At 38.7% G+C, this 22,553-nt stretch overlaps 1 protein-coding gene across 2 annotated transcripts in view; it reads right to left on the reverse strand.

Annotated features, from left to right (window-relative positions):
* Positions 1-22,553, reverse strand: part of LOC149246690 (pentatricopeptide repeat-containing protein At4g21880, mitochondrial-like) — a 474,640-nt gene that overhangs the window by 428,795 nt on the left and 23,292 nt on the right. The window contains exon 4 of one of the 2 annotated variants that reach the window (XM_089457999.1): positions 527-591. In XM_089457999.1, the coding sequence (XP_089314125.1) occupies positions 527-591 (65 nt within the window). Of the gene's footprint in view, positions 1-499; positions 592-22,553 lie in introns of both variants that reach the window. The other variant, XM_089457998.1, reaches the window with a different exon arrangement.

The following is a 22,553-nucleotide window of genomic DNA, read 5'->3' on the forward strand; positions in this document are numbered from 1 at the left end:
TAGAAGCCACCAGACAAGCAAGATTTCCTGTGTTGGGTTTCCTGGGTAAACTCACGTGTTTTTATGGTGTCATGACTGTGTTTTTATTTCTGGGTATTATTGTTATTTTCTGCTGCATGCATGTTAGAAAAAACTCAACATACTTTTGTAAAAGAAGTTTAATTTCAGTTCAGTTATTTACTTGCAATTTTCAGAAGTTAGAATAGCCGAGTTTTAGGTAAACTAACAGCATTAATGTCATTAAATTCATATAAACCCATTTACATACAATAAGATGTTGTTTGATATAAGTAATATAATAAATGTACTATAAACTTGCTAAAAGATGACAAATAGTTAATTTTTCCTTCTTGAATAAACTTTCCTTCGATTAGAGAAAAGGGAGAGTTGAGGGCTAATGTAAGAGAACCAAACTGCACATTAGCAACCATACAAATGCATAAGCATGCATATGTATAAGCTCATATCAACAATATGCAAAGAAAAACATCAGTTTTACCAGATTGTAGCCACTCAAAGTCCTCACCTCCATGTTTGTAAGGCTTAGAGCAAACTCACATATGAAATCTGACAACTTGTGGAGCTTAACACCTGATTTTCAACCAACCCATATGAGTATATATTAATTTAAAAGACATACTACACAACTCAAATTTAAACATTCTACTGTGACTTGCTAGTTCAGCATATCATATATTTTGGATCAACTCTTACATAGCTATCCCCTTAACATAATAGATTGTACAATCTCTAGGCAATCAGTAACTTTAGTATCATTGGAGGATTGTAGCATATTTATCTAGCTTGAAAAATCATATTTGTATATATCAACATTTTATAATTCATTCCAGAATCCATAGAGTCCACTGACAATTTGACTCTACTGTTAATTACGTATACCAGCATCTATACAAAGTGAAGAACCCTGAACCTTCACTTCTAGAGATTGGATAAAAACAGAATGCCAGAAGGCTTGGAACAAGAGAAGTCTGCATCTCTCCCCAAGCCCAACTCCTTGAAGTGGTTTTGGAAATTTTCTTATCCTTGGGTACAGAACTGTAAGGCTGATAAGAAGTATTATAGGCTGTAAAGGTTCTTCAAACCTACTAAAGAAATCCAGGCAAAATTTTTTGCTTTCTGGTAAGACTTGCTACCCTACATCTTTATTGGAGGGAAGCCATGTAGTTTTGTCCAATTTTGTGGAGCCCCTTAAGGTTTTGTTGCTTGAGGGGAGTGATGATGATGTTGTAGGAGTTGATGTAGGATTACCTAGTGATTATTGCAGCAATAATGTTTATATCAGCCCTATCCAACATTGGATTGAGGAGTCTTGATGTGATGCATGTCATTAATGGCATAATTTCGGTGTTCATTGCAATTCTCATGATCAAGCTTCATATTTCAGCATAGTACTCATAGAGATTGTAATATGTATCTACTTGACATTTGATGAGGCCTTGATTTGGTTGATGACCAAACGCAAGGGAAGAATTCATGACATTCATGAGATGTTGACTTGCTTACATTGAATTTATGATGGCACTTAGATTGCTTGTTTACCTATGATAGGATAGGGTAGAACAAACAAGCTATTTAGAGTATTAGAAAAGCAGATATAAGCTCAACAGTCATGAGCACTCAATTTACTTTCATGATATCTTTGCCATTGTTGGCTTGTGCCATTTTTCTTTTCCTTTATTTTTTTTGTGCTAGTTTGGTTTGTGACTTGTGAGACTTGCCTTGGGCTAAAAACCACAACCTAGGGATGTCTAAGCCGTCAAAATCACCTAGGGATCACACCTAAACTGGACCACACCAACCCTTAACATAGTTGGATTTTGTGTAGCCATGGGGTGTCGAACTGTTGAACTTCACACAAGAAGTGTTCAAACTTCAAATGTATCAAGATCGAAGCCTAATGGATTAACCTATTTCTAGTCAAGAATGTTTAGAATTCTACCATGATCAACCAAAACAAGGAAACTTCCTTTTTCAATGTAGATATAAAACTTGAAGATATCAAGACTACCCAACCCATTCAATGCAACAAGGGAGATTGAGAGTTCACCTTTTTCTAATGGTAGATGGGGTTGGTCCTATGGCCCTAAGTCATTATGTAGTTGTTCCAAGAGAGTATTTTCCTAAATTAAGTTTAAGTGGCATGGATCTTCAATCAATGTTATTAGAATTGGACTAAAACCAACAAAACCAGTCGATTCTATCAATTTTGGAGTTGCACTGGTCCAATTGAAGGTTCATAACTAGAAATGGCCAGTTCCATACAAAATTGGCCTTAAATTGCCGAATCAACTAGTTTCATATAGCACCGTACGAACGTGCCTATCAAAATAAAAAGAAAGAAAAAATCATAATAATAAAAGTGCAAGCAAAAAACCTAACACTAGGGCCCTGTTAACGACTAAAAAGGGGGTAACCCATCAGAGAAAAATTTTCTCCTCTTGTGTCAGCCAGCCAACCAGCAACCCTATATGATCAGCACATAACATAATGCCAGGATCCTCAACTTCTTGCTCCAGTCAGATTTCTCTCCCATCTGGCATTCCTTCTTGAAAGAAGGTGGATCATCCATCAACAATTACTTTAACCATTTTTGCAATCATGTGCTTTCACTTAATGTTATGGGCATACTAATATGGATCAAGGGGCAAACTAGATAATTGACCGATCTCAATTGTTCTCTTGTTCCCTTCACTTAAGAGGATAGCCTTTGACTCTAGTGCAATGGGAGCTTCTCTGAGACCTTAGGTTTTAGGAAGGGCATCATAGGGGAAGCATTGATTGAAGTAGCATGTCTAAGGTAATCCACACTTAACACTTTCCATCTTTCCCTATTATTCATCTCCATTCTTCGGGTCGGTGGTCATTAGTGATTGGATTGGCACCCTTCATCCTCATCCTTGAGCCTAGGCTCAAAAAACTTAGCCCTAGAGTTTGATGCAACTAAAAGAAAGATAAAGGCTTAAGAAAGCCACAATGAAAGAAAAATGGAAAATTCAAAAAATGCCTAGGACATTTATTTAGCATGTGTGCAAAAGACTACCATGAGTTCTACCCCCCTCATTAGTCATCACCTAGTTCCTTAAGCATTCAATGCTTCATAGAAAGAAACGAACTCTTGTATGTCCCAACCTTGATGAGTGATAAATTGCTTCATCTTAAAGGGGTAAGGGAAAATTTCAAAAGCAAGCTTGGGCTCCTAAGCTATGCACCCAATAAAAGACAAATCAAAAAGAAGTAAAAGGTGCACCAGAGGGTTGGAAAAAGAAGGTCGAGAAAAGGCGTAACTCATAACACCATGAATGCTCCCTCCTTACATCTATACACTTAGGATGTTGGACCCCCATCAGTTGGTCACATAGTTGTGCCACTAGCCTTGAAGTCTTTCCCATTCCACAACTATTAATCTTTCTTATACCAGATCTGATTTATTTCACTTCAACAACTTATTAAAACCCCATAAAATATTTATCTCAAATATTTCTGAATTTGCCGAAAAATAAATAGACCTGTATATTAAGTTAAAATGCAACAGAAATAAAATGAAAAGATCAATCACACCACAAAAACAAATTTACACCTAACATAAACTTCATTAAATTTCTCAGGAAAACTATGGGTTAAACCCACAAAGAATACATAGAAAAAATACAGTTGTTAGGCACCAAGGAACTTGGCCCCACTAAGAAATCAACGTTAAAGAATTCGACCTATAGAAATTGAACCACCTAAAGCAAATCATCCCTAGAGAATTAACATGTCTCACCAACAAATAGACCTCCCTTTCTCCCTATCTCGTACGACCCCTATGCTTTAGAGAAATCAACCTCCCTAGATAATTCGGCCTCCTCCACAATTCAACTCTCTTCTTCAGCAACTCGTCCCCCTCTTTCCTAAACTCGGCCTCCTTAAATTTCTCCTGAAATTCCCTACTGCACTTCTTACTTCTCCTCAATCTAGTCAAGCCTCTCACTCTAGAGAAAATCGCTTTCTCCACAACCATGTCTTCACCTCTCCCTAATTTCATTAAAACGTAATCCCTAACCCTAATCTCCTAAGTGATTAATGGCTAGGATTAAATCCTAAGCCTCATTTGAGATCAACAATTGAGATTATATCTAAGTCACTTAAATAATTTTATTATTTATTCTTAGAAATTTGGCCTAACAATCCAAAATAAATAATTAGATTAATTATTATACATTTCCTAAGTTAACATTAGGAAAGAAATCATAATATCACTTACTCCACCAAGCAAGCACCTAAAGAGGCAATCAAATATCTTCTACATGCTAAGACACCAAGTCTATGTAGAAGACCTTCTGAAGCTACAAAAACTTCAACACTCCCTCCTAGCAAGGAAGGGATTCTCCACCACCCCCAGCTTGTCTCTGTAAAACACAAAATTCCCCTTCACTAGAGGCTTGGTGAGAATATATGCTAGTTGCTCCTCTGTGGAGATGTACTACAATCTCACAGCACCTCTTTGGACCCCGTCGCTGATGAAGTGGTATCTAATATCTATATGTTTTGACCTATCATGAAACAATGGATTCTCAAAGAACTTAATGCAACTTTGATTGTCACAATGAACGATGGCAGAGTCACACAACGAAGGCTATACACAAATCACAAGTAACTGATGCAGCTACAAACAAAACAACTGAAACAAATAATATTAATATTTAGAACTCACAATTTTATTCATTAAAGAGCTTGGGACCTTTGCCCCTTCTTGCTTGGCCCAACAAATGCATTACATTCCTATTTACACTTGAGGAAGGAAACATCTAGACTTCCCAAGAGATAATTACTCTCCTAGATTTTTGGAGGAAGTTGAGAAAAATCCTCTTGATTTTAGAAGCCTAATTTCTGAACATACAGTTTCTAGAATTCTTCATAATCTTAGGAGCCTACTTTCTAAATACAATTAGTTCCCATATATGTGTGTGTGTGTGTGTGTGTGTGTGTAATTTTTACATAATCTAGAAATTCTAGAGACTTCCTAGACTTAGAAAATTACATTTTAAAGATACCTATGAGATGCTCCTGCATCAAACTCCCGGGGTACAAAAGGTTCATGGACTCCTATCCATGAGTCTCCATCTTTGCTGCATTTTGTTGGAAATTGGTAGCTTCAGTCAGTATTTTCATGGTCAAAATTGAAGAAATTATGTATTTTCTAGTAGTCCAAGTTGGCCTCAATTGGACAAGTCAGCCCCACCACTTCAAGGGGTTTGACCCCAAGGTCAAAACCCTCCTCTTGACTCACATATATATTGACATTCATTGACCTCATTTGGGGATCATCATCACTCATTCATTCGACCAATCTAGGAGATTTGTTCACGCGTGCAAGGAGAAAGAAGGAGGATTGACTTTTGTGTTGACCAACTCATTTGACTTACGTTGACTAGCGTTGACTTGATTCGCTTCTCTCTTGTTTGACCGAGTTATTAACTGAAGTTTGAAGGTTGAATTCTTTGTGGTTCATTGATTGTCTTTGACTGAAGTTTTGTTTCTGTTCTGGGCCGTTGACCAAGAGTTCTGTAGGTCAACTACTGAAGTTTGACCGAAGTTGATTGTGGAAATTGCAGGCCAAATTTCGGCCCTTTAACCAGTAGCCTCAGGCCAAAATTAGGCCCTCTCATGCAGACTTTGACTATGAGCAAACGTTGACCTTTTCTCTCTCATTTTATTGGTTTAGACTTGGAAATTAGTGTGGTCAATGGTTGACCTTTGACTAGAATATTTTGACGTACATTTTGATGAATGAACTCTCTCTCATAAGGAAAGATTACTGAGCTTTCCTCCTTATGGGGTTTTGTCCCAAGAAATTTTGGTGTCTCTTGATTTATTGTTTTCCGTGATCTTTATTGCTCTAATGGAGTTTATGGTTGAAATTTTCAAGTATAACTGCTTAATGATTGGAATGCTCTAAAGAAATCAAATTGTATCATTGGAAGTAGTTATCAATTTGAAAATTGCTCTAGTCTTGTTTGCTACTAGAAAATCAACACATTTTACCTGGATCCCATACTTTATTTTGTTGTTGTTCACATGTCTTGCTTACATAAGTCCTTTCAGCCAACTATATTTTATTGTCGATTGTATTCTTTACCTCACTGTACCTCCACCTAGGGACCTTCATCATAAGCTTCCATAACTCATCCAACTCATTATCCAGTTTTGTTCTTTGCTGGTTTAAACTTTATACTGCTATCATGCAGTTGTTGCTTCATTCCTGCACAAAAACTCATCATGGTTATTTCCATGGCTTCATCCTCTGCATTCTTTGTCAATTGCTTCATCATGTTATCCTGTTCATCTACTGTATTTGCCCTTATGGTATAATTTTCATCCATCTTAAGGTTTTTATCCACTCTTTGACAAGCTTTAATTCCTTATCATAATCAATAGTGTTGTCCTTCTGCTTCAACATCTGCATTCTCTTTCTCTGTCACAAAGTTGCTACCTTTCATTCCATATGCTAAGATTTTCTTGCCTCTGTCCTTTTCACTTTTTCCTACTTGAGACAATTCTACATTTTCCTCTTCCTTTATGATAGCCTTTAGTGGTTGTCCATCTTCATAACCTGCATACACACACAAATCCTTAGTTTCAAAATCATGAGACTCCTTCATCTTTGTTGATGCCTCTAGCATCTCTTCCTTGTGTTGGTCTAAATCCTCCCAACACTCCATAAAACTTTCATCAATCTCTCATCTTCTTCATCATCTTCTCCAAGCATTGCTCCCTGCTCTAGTTCACAAATCAGAACTCCTTCCCTTTTCATGGATCTCTGTCCATATGCAACTCTACTAAGTTTTTCCTCTATTTTAACCCGCACTTTCACCCTATGTAATTCCATCAAAATGCTCAAACTTTTCTTTGGCTCAGCTATCTCTTTCTTGTTATTCCTAACATCTTCTTTTACTAACCTCTTCATTTTACTATCCATGTCTTTTACAATCTTGTGTACCTTCCAATGTGCTTACCACGTTTTTGTTGCACTGCACAACATCCACAATGTCAATCCACGCATAATAAGTTCCAACTCACAGCATTACTTAGTTCCAATAACGTTCAATTCCCGTCAACATTGGCTTGTGATAATGACACTTCCATCCTCTGCATGGTTCTGTAGCAGTGTTCAATTTGTCAAAGAATCAAAACTCATCCAATGCTTTCAGCGATATGTAGCTTGTCCAAATCTGCACGTACATCTCAATACAACACACCGGTGATTCACACTTAGACATTCATGCTCTGACAACATTGCATAATCCTTGCTCTAATACCAAAATGATGGCAGAGTCCCACAACAGAAGCTACAAATGAGCCAAAACTAAAAAATATAGCAAAAACAAAAAATGTATTCATGAAGGAGTTTGGAACCTTTGCCCCTTCTTCTTGGCCCAACAAATGCATTACATTCCTATGTATACTTGAAGAAGCAAAAAACTAGACTTCGCAATGGATAATTCCTCTCCCATATTTTTGGAGGAAGTTGAGAAAAATCCTCTTGATTTTAGGAGCCTACTTTCTAAATATACGGTTTCTAGAATTGTTCATAATCTTAGGAGTTTACATTCTAAATTACATGTATTTCTAGGTTGAATAGCATGTTTACTCCTTTCATTATGCAAGTTGCACCTATGACTTCTAACTTCTTGGCAAGGTCAAAAGTTTTTTACAGGTTCCTCTAGCTTGGAGATTGGGGACCTCCTAAGTTGGAGCATCCATCTTCTTGCACAAACGAAGCATTATTCCCACTTGGCATCAAGGCCCTCCAAGTGCTATAAAGGCCCCAAAACTCTCTCTTCTTTCCTCTCACAAAATTCTAAAATTTCCTAAATATTTCTTGGTTCTATTTCTAAGAGCTCCATTGATATATCTAGCATTTGTTAAAGCTAAATAGGTTGTTGCCCTAACAGCAGTCAAATTGGCTAAGAAAAGGTCGAGTATCTTGGCTTTTCCTTAGTTAAGTAGTGTAGAAATTCAATACTTTAACTCTAGCATTTCACTTGGTTTATTTTGGGTTTCATATACTAATAATTTCAAGTGTTCCAAGAGCATTATGGGCAATTTTGCAGTAATTTGCTTGTTGGTTTTTAGCAAGCCTGCAGTTTTACAAGGAGAGGTGCTGCCAAAATTTGGTCAACTTGAAGATCTAAAGCACCCTAAAGGAACCTCATATTGTACCGTTTGTAAAACAAGCATTTTACCACCATTGTAACTTCACAAAACCATCTTTCCTCCCTTTATTCGTAAGGGACTCCATCATCTAACAAGCATTGTAATCTCTTAAGAGCTAGGAGAGTCTCCTAGGCATCCCCCCTACCCAGTGGGGATCTCTTGTGTTGCGTCTCTCTCTTTTGTGGTTTTCTTTTATTTGGGATTAAAATTAACTATTAGAGTAGTTTAATCACATAACATTAGATTAGTCTAATTTCATTTCATTAGAATAGTTTGATTTCAAGTTCATAGATTAGATTTCATTTTATTTTATTTAAATTAGATTTCAATTTGGCAAAGAAACAAACCCCATCAGGTTCTATTATGCCCTCCACTATTGCAGGCCTAGCCTGATCCTTGCTCGTGATCAAAAAGAGCTTGATGGTTAACTTAGTTTAATAGGGAAAACCAAGTTTACTCTCCTTATTGTGAGATTGGGGGAATGGTAAACGTTGACTTGTGAAATCAAGATAGGGGCTAGTTTCCCCTATTGTTGGATCTCCTCCAACGGGTTGACTTGTGGGCTCTCAAGAATACTCATTGAAGTGAAGCTTCCTCCTGTAGGATCCCCTTGCAACTTTCCTTAACCCAACAAGGATAACAGTAGAAGAGGAAACACACCTTAGTAAGATTTACTTTATTGCAATCACACATCTCACATTGTGCACTCATACAGATAACCACATATCTGCTAATAACATTTTTTACAGCATTCAGTACTTGGTTATTTTTAATCTCCACATTTACTTTCAAGCAAAATTTACTTTTGGCACTCAGCATTTTACTTTCAAGCATAATCTCTCTTTGAGCATTTACTTTCACAAGCTCTCTTTACACTAGTCTTATTTGCTACATCATTTGCCTACGAGTATTTCATTTCTTTTGTCATTGTCATATCTCTTGCTTATGGAGGTCATTTGTACTTATGAAGTTTATTTACATGCTTTAAAGTGATATGTTGTAATTTATATGTTGATGGTTGAATGTGTTTTGGGTAATTCAATTAACTCCTAGATATTTCTTGTTTAACTTAGCTTAATCAAGTCTTAGTTTTCTTTTCTCATAGGGACTAGCCCCCTTGGCTTCGCTAGGAGTTAGCCTAGACGGAGGAGTTGAGATTTGAGTGATTTTCTCAACTCGAGACTTGACCCCAAGGCCACACCAAGTGGATTAAATATTTACACCACATTAGCATAAGTGTGGATTAGGCGGCAACAAGGGCATAAACCTTCACTTAAAACTTAAGTCATCAATAAAAGTGATGATGCCCTTATTATATGCAAGTGGCATTTTCAGCCTAGTGGACTAGCTCAAGTGGTTGAGTGCTTTGAGCTTCATGCACAAAGTCTCAGGTGATCACCGAGTTGGTTGCCCCTATTGCATGCCTCACTCAATGTCCCTGCAAGTCAACTGTTGTAATCACTACCTGCATGGTTGCATTGGTGTAACATACCCCCTACTAACCCCAGTCCTCATTAAGGTCAGAAGGAGGCAGTTATGATGCTGACCCAATCTCCATGGTACAATTATGGAAATAGGATCTAATTTTTTTATCTTTTTCAACTTCCTCAAAACTTAAAACAAATGACACCGTTGTGTTTGTCTCATCGAGACCTTTCCAACAATATAAATTTTACTTCGACCTGACTTATAGATCAAAAGATGTGACTATCCAAAGATAGGCCAATTACAAACCTTACCACATCATCATTGGTTCCCACGTGGCAATCACATAATAATCCGCGTGGTGCCTTACGTGGTTACTCTGCCACTATGGAACATCTCCACGTAGACAGGTAAACACAATCCTCCAGAAAGGCAGAGGTCAGCCTCATCTGCAAATCCACAAAACGCAATTCTAACCAGGGCCCCGACCCTAACCTGGCCATCCAGCCTGAACCCCGACCTAGAGATCCCACTTGACCTCACCTTCGGGGCAGACTAGGCACCATAACCCCAACTGGCCTAACTCCCAACTAGCGGGCCTGCCCAACTGCTCGTCCTGCACACTTAGGGTTGGGCACGAATTCATTCGAGCTTGCCTTTTTCGACCGATCCTCTCGACCGCCGACTTGGCAGGTCCTACAGGTTTTTCAAAAGTTTACACTTCGAAATTTTTATGATTCCTTCCTAGTTTTTACGCAAGCGTCGCAACATTCAACTAAACTCACTGAAAGATGCACAGGGATTTTAATGATGAAACTTGGAAAAATAGCATGCACATGAGGATACACTCAGTGAATATGCATTCGAGTGCATTTCTTCATAATCATAGGGAACCTGAGTAGCGGTCTCGCACAGCATAAAGATGTGTTTCTTATACTCATTCAGCTCACATACACAAAGAAATAATTAGTAAATGGCCAGCAAATCATACTCATCAATTTAATGAAAGGAACACAGAGATTCAAGCTCACATAACGCTTACAAGAATTCAACCATTCTTTGTTGAAAATGTAGCGAGAAATGGATTCCTTGATTTGTGCCTTGATTCAAGGAGTCAACTCGAGTTCTTTCTTTGGCATGCTCGAATTCCTAAAGTTTAGGAGATTCCCGAAAAATTAGGACGAGCTATGATGCAGTTAACTTATGTGCTAAAGTGGAAGGACGAGCTACTTGTCTTCTAGTGTGATTTGATTGCAGAAAAGGACGAGTGATTGAGTTTCAAGTCTTAGATTTGAGACAAGATGAGTTGCATGTGAGTTTTCACTTAGTTAACTCAGTGAATCACTAAAGAGTGAAAATTTCTAAATAGAAATCCTACTGCAGTGATTAATATAATTTCTTCCACTTATTATCTCAAAAATAAGTTATGCACAGTGTTCTTACAGCAAATATCGAAATATATTCTACTGCAACCTTCACAATTAAAACATTGCAGAAAATAAATGTAAAGAAAAATACTGGCACAAATACAACCACAGTGACACAGTTTTTTTTGGACAATCGTTCCCAGAAAAACCCAATGTGGGAAAACTGGTGCAATAGATGAGGGTTTTATTATTCTTCAGCGAATTCTCATGTAAAAAATTACACCCAACAAAACAAGAATGAGAAATTTTACAGACGCTTCGTGACAAATTTATGGCCCAGGTGAAGTACTTCATCTTCCCCGGAATCCTTCTGCTTCCCTCTATGTCAAACTTCTCATGCTGGCCTAGTGTCAAGCTGCCCACGCGGGCTCTATGTTAATCTGCCTCTGTGCTGCCTCTTTCTGCGTTACCATGTTCCTACTTTGCGTCTTGTTGCCTTTCACTCTCTGAAGATGTTGATTCCCTCTCTTCCTTTTTCACCTGCAACTCTCCCTCTTATTCAATTTTCTCTTGCCGAACTTCGACCAGTGAGAAAATCAATCTTACTCGGGTAACTGAGTATCTGCCTCTGGTGTATTCACCAAGTGCCCATCAAGTCTCCTCTTATAATCCTCTTGTTGATCAATTAACGGCTCAGATTATATTCTAATCAATGGTTAGGATCATTTGACTTGATCTCCGCTTTCTTCTAGAAGTTTCACCCGCAATTTAGATTAACACCCATTAATTATTTTAATTTCCTAAGTTTAGACTTAGGGTCCCATTAAAAATAATTAATTATTTTAATAAAATTGTCTCCATGTTGAAATTCCCAAAATGATTTCTGGCTATTGGAGAATGCATGTGTTTAAGCCATCCTGCAATTTTTGAGGCCTAGAGCACATCCGATGCTTCCCCAAATCAACATAAAGCAACTTTCCTTAATTAGAAATTTGCTAACCTTAGCCATTTGAATTGCATTAAAAGGAGGAATGAAGACACTCATTGTATCATAATTTGTGTGAACTTGTGAGAGAAATTTGCCAAGAGGACTTGTGCAAATTATTGGAGAGAGGCAATTTCCAAGGAACTTTGCATAGAAATAAGAAGTTCCCTATTTAATAAGACGTGAATTTGCGCGAGGAATTTAGGCTTCTAGTGCGCACAAACTTAGGAGGAGAAGATCAACATTCTTGCAGGATTGTTTCAAGCCTAGTCTAAGGCTGAGAGATGATTGTATTCTCTATTGAAGCAAGTGTATTTGTAAGAGATTTATTGCTCAAATTTCTTCTGTAATATTCTCAAGCAAGCGAGGGTTTTCCTAGTTGTGCTCCCTATAAAAATTGTGTTGTTCTCTTGTGCGAATTGTGCATTTATTTCTGTTCTATTCCGCTGAAAATTTAGTAGAGAAATTGTGTGTCTATATGAAAAAAAGTGTTTTTCAGATTGTTCATATTAGCATATCAGATTTTCGTGGATTTTCTACATGCTATCAGAGCAGTGAACAAGAATTGACCAGCACATAGCATTCAAGTTTGAAAGATGACACATGCAAGAGTAGGACTGAGAGAGTAGGATACTAGGATAGCCTTGATGGCACCTCAAATTTTTGTGTTTGGAAAGTATGGATAATGTTCTTGTTGGACAACTTTGGGTTGAAGGATTATGCAGAGAAAGGTATTGCAAAACCTTCAGATCTAGACGAGTTAAGGCTTTTCCAAAGGCAAATGGCCAAGGCCAAGAGGATGATCCTAAATGGACTTCGGGATCATGTAATCCCTCATGTTGCAGGTAAAGATACAGTTAAGGAGATGTGGGATGCCTTAGTCAAGCTCTATCAAGACTCTTCCGTGAATCAGAAAATGATTCTCAAGGAGAAGTTGAGAACAATCAAGATGCAAAAGGGTGAGAATGTAACTTCCTATCTCACGAGAATTCAGGGAGTTTGTGATCAGCTAGCAATTGTGGGAGAGAAGTCAGTGGATGGAGAGCTACTACAAGTTGCTAAAAACGAGTTTACCAAGCGGTGGGCTACTTTTGTTCAAGGGATTATTGGACGAGATAAGTTGTTGAATTGGGAACACCTATGGAGTAACTTCACTTAGGAGGAGTTAAGGCTCAGTCTAGTTGAGGCTTCTAGCAGCAGTGGCAGGGGTTCCAAGGGTGAGAAGGAAGAGGAGAATCTTGCTCTTGCAGGTAAAGCCAAAGGCAAAAAGGTAAAGGGAAGGGCAAAAACAATCAGAAGAATGACAAGAAGAAGAAGGATCTAAGTAAGATCAAGTGCTTCCATCGCCATGAGTTTGGGCATTTTGCTTCTAAGTGTCCTATTCGGAAGAAGAAAGGGTCGAATAAGGAGCATGTAGTTGCATCAGCTGAGGTAGATAGGTTTGCTTCTCAATTTGAGAAGGATTTCTCATTGATAGCCTGCATGGCAAGCTCAGTGGGGAGCAGCATGTGGTATATTGATTCAGGCGCCTCTTTCCACATGATCGAGAATAGGGAGTTCTTCAACCAGCTAGAGGAGAAGAATTTGTAGGTGCATATCGAGCTTAGAGATAATGGCAAGTATGCGACCAAAGGGGTTGATACTATCAGATTTAAGAGGGAGTCTGGGAGATTTTTCCATCTCAAAGATGTTCTCTATGTTCCAGGGTTGAAAAAGAATCTGGTTTCAGTAGCTATCCTTGAGGATAAAGGATATGATGGCATCTTCAATAGAGGTAAGGCTTACCTCAAGCACCTACCTTCCGGGAGAGTGAAGCAAATAGGTATGAGGATGAAGAACCTTTATAGGTTGCAAGTAGAGACTTGTGCAGTCTTGAGGAGTAACGAAAGATGTGCACATGTTGGTGAACTTTGGCACAAGCGCATGGGTCACTTGCATCATGGGGCGTTGAAAATTCTTAGCAAATTGCCACAGGATTACCAGTGAGCAACTTTGACAAGAGTGGAGTGTGCAAGGGGTGCACACTTGGCAAGTATGCCAAGTCTTCCTTCCATGGTCAAGACAGCAAAGCCAAAGGCATTTTAGAGTTGGTGCATTCAGATGTATGCGGGCCCTTTTCTCCACCATTGATGAGGCACAGGGATTATGTTACTTTAATTGATGATTTTCTCAGAAAACTTGGATTTATTTTATGAAAAAGAAAGATGAGGTCTTAGATAGGTTCATCGAGTTTAAGGCCTTGGTTGAAAAGTAGACTGGGAAGAAGATCAAGGCAGTGAGGAGTGATAATGGTGGAGAATGTCTCCAATGCCTTAAGGAGTTTTGCACAAAGGAAGGCATTAGGAGAGAGTTGATAGCACCTCAAAACCCTCAACAGAAGGGGGTGGCTAAGAGGAAGAAATACAGTATTGCTGGAGCGGCCAAGGCTATGTTGCATTATCAAGGACTGCCTTTGTTCTTGTGGGAAGTCTTGGGTGTGGAGCATGATTATTTAGAGGTCTTTGTTTCAGCCGGATGTATACCCCAGGAAGTTTGTACACCCCTCCACGTGGGGGGATACGGGGGGGGGGACAAGGGGGATACGGGGGGGGACTTGTCCCCCCCACGGGGGTTCGGGGGGCCGATCCCCCCAGCTAGGGGGTCCAGGAGCCAGCAGTCCCTCGGCGAGGGTTTCAGGGGCAACACCCCCGAAGCTAAAAACAGATGTATAATTGCCTTGTAAAAGTATAGTAATTTCTAGTCAATCTGGGCCGTTCATTAGGCGGATGATCTAACGGTAGAACTTATGTTTAGTTTAGGGTTTTTTGCCCTAGAAGGCAACCCCTCTCTCTTTGTATGAGGGCATTGTATTGAGGTTGTGATATATAGATGTGTATTCTCTAAGCAAGAAACAAAGAGGCGAGATTGTGAGAGAAAACAGAGGATATTACAGCGGATCTGCTGTAGGTTGTGTCTCTTCATTTTGCTGGATAATAAAAAGGAAGGACTAGCTGTTCGGGGTGGACGTAGCCCAAACTGGGTGAACCACGTATATATGTGTCTCTCTGGTTTTATGCGTTTTTTGTGTTTATATTTCTGCTATATTCTATGTGTTCCATTGCTCTGTAATTTATAATTTTCTAACAAGAAGAAGCATGCAACACCGCAGTATTTCTACAGAACAGGAGTCCACACACGGTTCTTCGACGAGTTAAATTAGAGTAGGCTCTCACAGGCAAGAAGCTTGATGTTTCACACTTCCAGATCTTTGGCACAAAGGTCTACTATCATGTGTCCAAGCATGGTAGGGAGAAGTTGGATCCCACAGCAAAAAAGGGAATTTCCGTGGGATATAGTGAGACAGCTCAGGCATACATGTTGTATCTTCCAGGACTCAGGAAGACAGTTCTCAGGTAAGATGTGAGATTCCAAGAGGATCAAGCTCAGAGAGTTTTCTTAGAGCATGAGAAGACCTGAGGAGGAGCTACTCACTCCCAAGCAGGAGTCATAACCAGTACCTCGAAGTCAGCCACAGCTAAGTGGCAAGAGGGCAGCGTAGAAGGATTTGCAGCAAGATGAGGAGAAGATTTCAAGCCGAGAGCAGACAGATCAGCCAGAGCCACCCACGACAGGGAGGAAGAAGGCCAAGTGGGCTGATAGAGTGAGGCAGATGCCAACCTATACTACATAATGGTTGGAGGGCTTCTGCTCATTCTAGTTCTCTGTGTTAACGACCTTATATTGACTAGAGTGAGAGCTTGATCCAACACTGCAAGGAGAACATTGCAAGGGAGTTTGCGATGAAGGATGTGGGGCTTATGCACTATTTTCTTGGCTTGGAGGTTTGGTAGGATGATGGTGAGATCTTCATGGAACAAGGGAAGTACACTACAAAGATTCTCTAGAGATTTCATATGCAGGATTGCAAGCCCATGGCCACACCTCTAGTCACAAACTAGAGGAAGGTGGATTCTAGTAGGTTGGAGTGAGTTGTGTTAAAGAATGTAACTACTAATAAGATGTGTCTCTTGTTGATTATAAACCTAACTAGGTTTAGGTGTTTGATGTCTAAAGTCTAAAATGCTTCCATTATAGTAACCTGATTTTGATATAGTTAACTTCATGCTTCTATATGTTTGTATTTGGTTGTACTTGCTATTAAAGTTTTGCAGGTACATAATCTTCAAGATGATGAAGATGTTCATATGATAATAATAAGCATGATGAAGGAAGATAATCAAGATGACCTTGACGTCGTAAGAAGGAATGAAGCCATGAAAGGTTCTCTGATGTTATAGAAGAAGGAAGTGATTTATCTCCCTAAGTTGAGAGGGAACCTGGATAGAAAGGGTACATCTCCGCAATTGAGAGGGAGGGCATACTAAATACCTTGAAGAAAGAAGTAAACCAAAGATTGAATAAAAGTACTACATTTGGATTTGCAAAGTACTAAGGTTGTATTACGTGCTACTGAAGAAATAAAAGAATAAAAACTTCTAACAAGATGTTAATGGATAACTTGATGATGATATAAGTGGCATCAAAATGATTAAGGACCATAGAGGTTTGTGTTTACTTGTGTGAATATATATATATATATTTGAAAGTTTATCACTGATTGGGGTTGTGTTTGTACTAGTAAATCTCTCCATAAGAAGGATGAACACTTGGGAAGCATGCTTAGACAAATGGATATATCTGATTTAGTTTATTAGGGAGAGATGAAGCATCTAATGGCAAGATGCTTGGGAGGACATCTGGTCGGCCTATGTGTTGATGTCTAGATCCCGAAGAGGGAGGGTGGCGTTGGTCATGGAGCTCCGACCTTGGATACACACCTAGATCCCTAAGTTGGTCATAGAGCTTAAAAGCCTAATGGTACCTAGAGATGGCTAAAGCTTGAGTCCCCTTAGTCCCACCTGAATAGAATACCCTGGTCAAGTATCTAGTCCGCAGCACCGAGTGTGCTAGAATTCTTCGTAGTTCATTTTGAGATCTCCCATGTACCTCTACATATGTGTAATTATGAATACCTCCCTAGTTAAGAGAGAGTGTTGAAGAATGTAACTAGTGTCGGTCTTCATAATTATATTTCAGTCATTGTATTTGTCAAAAGAAAGAAAAAGAAATTTTATTATAAATAAAATTGACTTATTAAAGCATGGGTTTCATGCTTGGGTCAAATGTTTATAGGTCAAAGCCTCCATTGCAGGCTTCTAGGGTTTATGTCAAGTGTCCTTGTCCATGTCATATTGTAAAAGACCCTTCTAGGGATTTATTTGTCAAAGAAGAAATTTATTTTATGTAAAATTAGGTCTCCTATGCCTCCTCCACCAAGTCAGCCTCAAAGAAGGAGAAGTCAACCTAACTGAGGGGTAGAATCACCTATATAAAGGCAGCAACTCGACCTCATTTGGAGCATTATCTCATCAAGTTTGATCTACAACTGTTGGGCAAGAAAAAAGTGACAAATTCAAGGGTCAAGGAGGAAAAGTATAGCAAAGAAGAAGGAGGTCATTATCTTGCAAAAGAAATTGGAATATCTCTCTCCTATCCCACACGTGCGAAGTTCTGAAGTGTTGTAGGGGGTTGAAATTCTACAATAGTTGGGATGTCGAAAATCTAAAGTTGGGCCGAAATTTTATGGGTTGATGCTGGATTGTAGTTGTTGAACAAGAAGAGACTATTGAAGATTGTTGTATCTTATTGGAAGAGGAGGAAGGTCTTTGGTCTAAGGTCTTGGTCTATCTAATTTTGAATCTTATGAAGGAAGAGTTTTCGAATGGGTTTTCCCCTATAGAGGGGTTTTAGCCCTAACAGAGTGCCTATATTTCATATTTGGTGTACTTGATTTTCATGTTTTGTTTTTAGTAATTGCTTGATGAAACTAAAAAAAAAAAAACATAAGAAAGATAATAAGAACTCAAAGATATCACAAGTAAATATCAACAAGAGAAAAGCTTTTTGCCTTTCCGATTTTCTAACAAGTTGATCCTACAGTATACAGGGAGCTCATTGGGTCGTTGATGTACTTTGTTAACACACGACTTGATATTTGTTTTGTAGTGAACTAGTTGAGTCAGTTCGTAGTGGAACCGACCAGAGTGCATTAGGTTGTTGCAAAGCATGTCTTGAGATATCTCAGAGGCAAAACGGACTATGGATTGTGGTACAGACAGGGTGATGGAGTGAAGCTTCAGGGCTTCACAAATGCAGATTGGGCAGGGTGCTCCACAGATAGGGAGAGTACTTTAGGTGGCGTCTATAGCATTGGGTTAGCAGTTGTTTCCTGGTACAGCAGGAAGCATAGATCAGTTGCACTCAGCTCAGTAGAGACTGAGTACATGGCTACTAGTTTGGCAGCATGTGAGGCTATTTGGATGAGGAAGTTGCTTGTGGTACTTTTCAGGCAAAGGATGGGGCCTAGTGTGATTCATTGTGATAATCAGAGTTGCATCAAACTCTTTAAGAACCCAGTGTTTCGTGATCGCTCAAAGCATATCGAGATCCGGTATCACCATCTTAGAGATTGTGTGTAGAAAGAGATAGTGAAGCTACCATACATTCCGATAGAGGAGCAAACAGCAGGTATCTTGATCAAGGCGTTGGCAAGAAGCAGTTTTGTTCATCACAAGGATAAGTTGGGAGTTGTACAGAATCCCTTCCTCGCTAAGAGGGAGTGTTGAAAAGGTAGCGAGAAATGTTTTCCTTAATTTGTGCCTTAATTCAAGGAGTCAATTCAATTTCTTTCTTTGGCATGCTCGAATTCCTAAAGTTTAGGAGATTCCCTAAAAATTAGGACGAGCTATGATGCAGTTAAGTAATGTGCTCAAGCAGAAGGACAAGTTACTTGTCTTCTAGTGCGAGTTGATTGAGGAAAAGGACGAGTGGCTGAGTTCCAAGTCTTAGATTTGAAACAAGATGAGTTGCATGTGAGTTTTCACTTAGTTAACTCAATCAATCACAAAAGCAAATTTCCTTAATTAGAAATTTGCTAACTTTAGCCATTCGAATTGCATTAAAAGGAGGAATGAAGGCACTCATTGTATCATAATTTGTGTGAGCTTGTGAGAGAAAGGTGCCAAGAGACCTTTTTCGAATTATTGGAGAGGAAGGAAGAAGGCAATTTCCCAAGGAAGTGTACATAGAAATAGGAGGTTCCCTATTTAATAGGAGGTGAATTTGCACAAGGAATTCGGGCTTCTAGTGCGCACAGACTTAGGAGGAGAGGATCAGCATTCTTCAAGATTGTTTCAAGCCTAGTTTAAGGCTAAGAGATCATAGTATTCTCTATTGAAGCAAGTGTATTTGTAAGAGATCTATATTCAAATTTATTCAATAATATTCTCAAGCAAGCGAGGGTTTTCCCAGTGGGGTTCCCTAGAAAATATGTGTTCTTGTGTGAATTGTGCATTTATTTTTGTTTTATTCAACTGCAAATTTAGTATAGAAATTTTGTGTTTATATGAAAAAAAGTGTTTTTCATATTGTTCATATTAGCATTAGAATTTCATGGATTTTCTACATTCTTCAAAAAAGTATACAGAATCCAGCGTTCCTGTAGCAATTACAGGAATCACATCCCACACTTTTTCAGGATTCACATTATACAATACCAGCATATGCTTTTAGCTAGCATGATAAACATGCACATATCATTCAAACATTAGAAGCATAATTAGATACTTACCTTATATGGCCAAAAGTGATCCAAGTGGATATTGGTGGCCACCCACCTATTCCACTTGGACCCCACCATTGTTTCTTTCAGTTTTCTTATTTGTAGCATAATTTACTATTTTTGGCAGTTTTTCGGGTCCTGAACTTCTGAAGCCGTTTTGAGGCCCTAAACGACATTTTTTTGGTAGTTGTAGTCCTCGGATAGATCTTTCTAGCGAGATATTGTGCACGTCAAACGGAGATCGTATGCCAAAGTTACGACCCCGAGAAGTTGATGTACCAATTTACCCAAACGCGGCCCATAGTTTGGCTCTTCATCTCCTAGGGTTAGGTTTTTGGATGTTTAGGATTTTCCATTGTTTCTCAATAATAAATAGACCTTTGAGCCTCATTGTAACACAGTTCAAAGGCATGTAGCCGCCACATCTCTTCTCAGGGATAAGCTACCATCGCCCGAGCTAGTCTTATTTCCATTCTGTTTGTAAGCATATTTCAGTATTTGATATTTCAGTTGGGTGTTGGAAAAGAAAAAGACTTAGCTAAACTCCAAGCAGAATATCTTAAGTGGGGCTCAAAGTTTCTTGCACCTCACATTACAAAAACATTCAACAACATCATACAACAAGGGCTCCCCACAGATTGGACAACTAGTCTGGCAATACCTCTTTTCAAGAGTGGTGATGTCAATAATCCCTCCAATTATAGGACCATCATGATAAACCCTTTGTTTGCAAAGCTATTTGGAAGCATGCTAGAAAACAAAATTAGCAAGTGGGCAGAAGAAAGAGATAAGCGTGCTAAAGGGCAAGCAGGTTTTAGACCTAAACATTCCACAGCTGATCATTGTATAACTTAAAGGCACATCATTGAAAAAGTTTAGGAGAAAAAGGAAGAAGTCTTTTGTTGCTTTGTTGATTTCAGAAAAGTGTTTGACTCGGTTCCTAGGGATAATCTTTGGCACAGAATGGAGGAACTTGGGGTTTCTAAGCATTTGAGAGCAGTTGTGCATAGGCTGTATGAAGAGGTGAAAGTCAAAATTAAAACTTCAGCAGGGATTTCTAAAAGTTTTAGAAGCGATATCGGGGTCAAGCAAGGTTGCCCACTGTCTCCTATCCTTTTTGGTTTATATATCGACAAGCTTGAGGAGTGGTTAAATTCGCAAGGGGATGATGGTATCTATTTGGGCAAGTTTGTTATAAGGCTTCTTTTGTATGCAGATAACCTTACTATCCCTTGAGCATTTTTGTAGAAGTGTGGGGATGCAAGTCAATATCAGCAAAATGAAAGTAGTGGTTTTCTCTAAGAAAAGAGAACATAACCAGAATAAGTTCTACTTTGAAGGCAACATTATGGAAGATGTTGCGGATTACAAATACCTCGGAATTGACTTCAACAAAAATCTAAGACGGAATGGTTGTAGAAAAAAAAGAACTTTGGGGGATTGGAAAGCATTTTATGCTTTTCAAAATAGGTGTAGAGAGGCAGAGGAGTCAAAATTATGGGACTGGAAAACCACTCAAACTCTTTTTGGACTTCTACTGATTCCGGTGATTCTCTATGGTTGTGAACTATGGGCCAGCAATACATCCGACATGCAATGGAGACAAATTGAGAAAATTCAAAAGTGTTTGATTACAAACAAATTTAAGATTAAAAGTGCAATTCCTTATGATATCTTGTTAAGTGAAACAAGGACTGCTCCTATTGAAGCAATTGCTATGGTGCGAGTCATAAGGTATTTAAAAAAAAATTGAGCAAATGGAAGAGGGTAGATGGCCTAAGGTTGTCTTTAATGATAGATTGTGCAAGAGCAAAAAAACTTGGATGTAGCAAAATAACAAATGGTTTAGTAAATGGGGTATTGGCTTGAACGCGTGTCCCATAAACAGCAAAGAGATAAAAGCTTTTGTTATGGAAAAGTTCCACAAGCGTACTTGGGATAAGGAGCTAGGAAGAAAGAAAATTTACTATATTGAAGTGTCTAATCCCACTCATAGTCATCAACCAAAAGCATACATAGAGGCCAATATCTCTTGGAAAGCCAAAATTCTTATTGCTCAGATAAGGACTAATTCTCATCAACTCCGTTGTGAAACAGGGCGGTTGAAAAGGCCAAAGGAATTGTGGGAGGAAAGAGTATGCATTTTTTGTTCTTCCGGAAAAGTGGAAACATAAAAACATTTCATTTTAGAACGTGAGGCCTTCAAAGACATCAGGAAAAGTTAAGCAGATATGCTGGCAGCTAGCTCTTGGGATAATCTATTTAGCGAGGGGTTGTCGAGAAGTTTGGAACAGAGAACTTATGATACGCAGAAATTTATAAAAAAATATTTTATTAAAAAGAGGAATAGATAGATGATGTTGATTATAAATGGGGTTCCTGGCTTATATACTGCCATCGACACCCTTTGGGGAAAGGGCATGATCTTATGATCGTTCCCTTTCATCTAATTTAACTGAAAATTAAATAATAACCTAATATAACTAATTTTTACATAACATTGCCTTCCTCTCGAAAGAATGCTTTGTCCTCAAAGCACACGTAACGACGGATGTTGTTGACAAAATGCTTCATTCTCCCAAGAAGCTGCTTCTTCCGGCAAGTCCTTCCACTTGATCAGATATTCCTTCATAGTATGATATCGAAGCTTCTTTCTCTAGTAGACAAAATACCTTCTGGTTCTAAAATGACTCTTCCCTCCTCATCTAGGGATGGAAGTGTTGTTTGAGCTGTTTGATTGTTACCTAGTGCCCTTTTAAGGCAAGATACGTGGAAGACGTTGTGAACACGACTTGTCTCTGGAAGGCTTAAACCATACGCAACTTGGCTAATCTTTTTGTTGATCTGATAAGGTCCATAAAACTTTGGTGCCAATTTGTTTTTTCCTTTCTGTTTTAAG

Source organism: Pinus tabuliformis, chromosome 7 (assembly GCF_031772625.1).
Source record: "Pinus tabuliformis cultivar Carrire ecotype Pingquan chromosome 7, CPIR1, whole genome shotgun sequence".
Lineage (NCBI taxonomy): Eukaryota > Viridiplantae > Streptophyta > Pinopsida > Pinales > Pinaceae > Pinus > Pinus tabuliformis.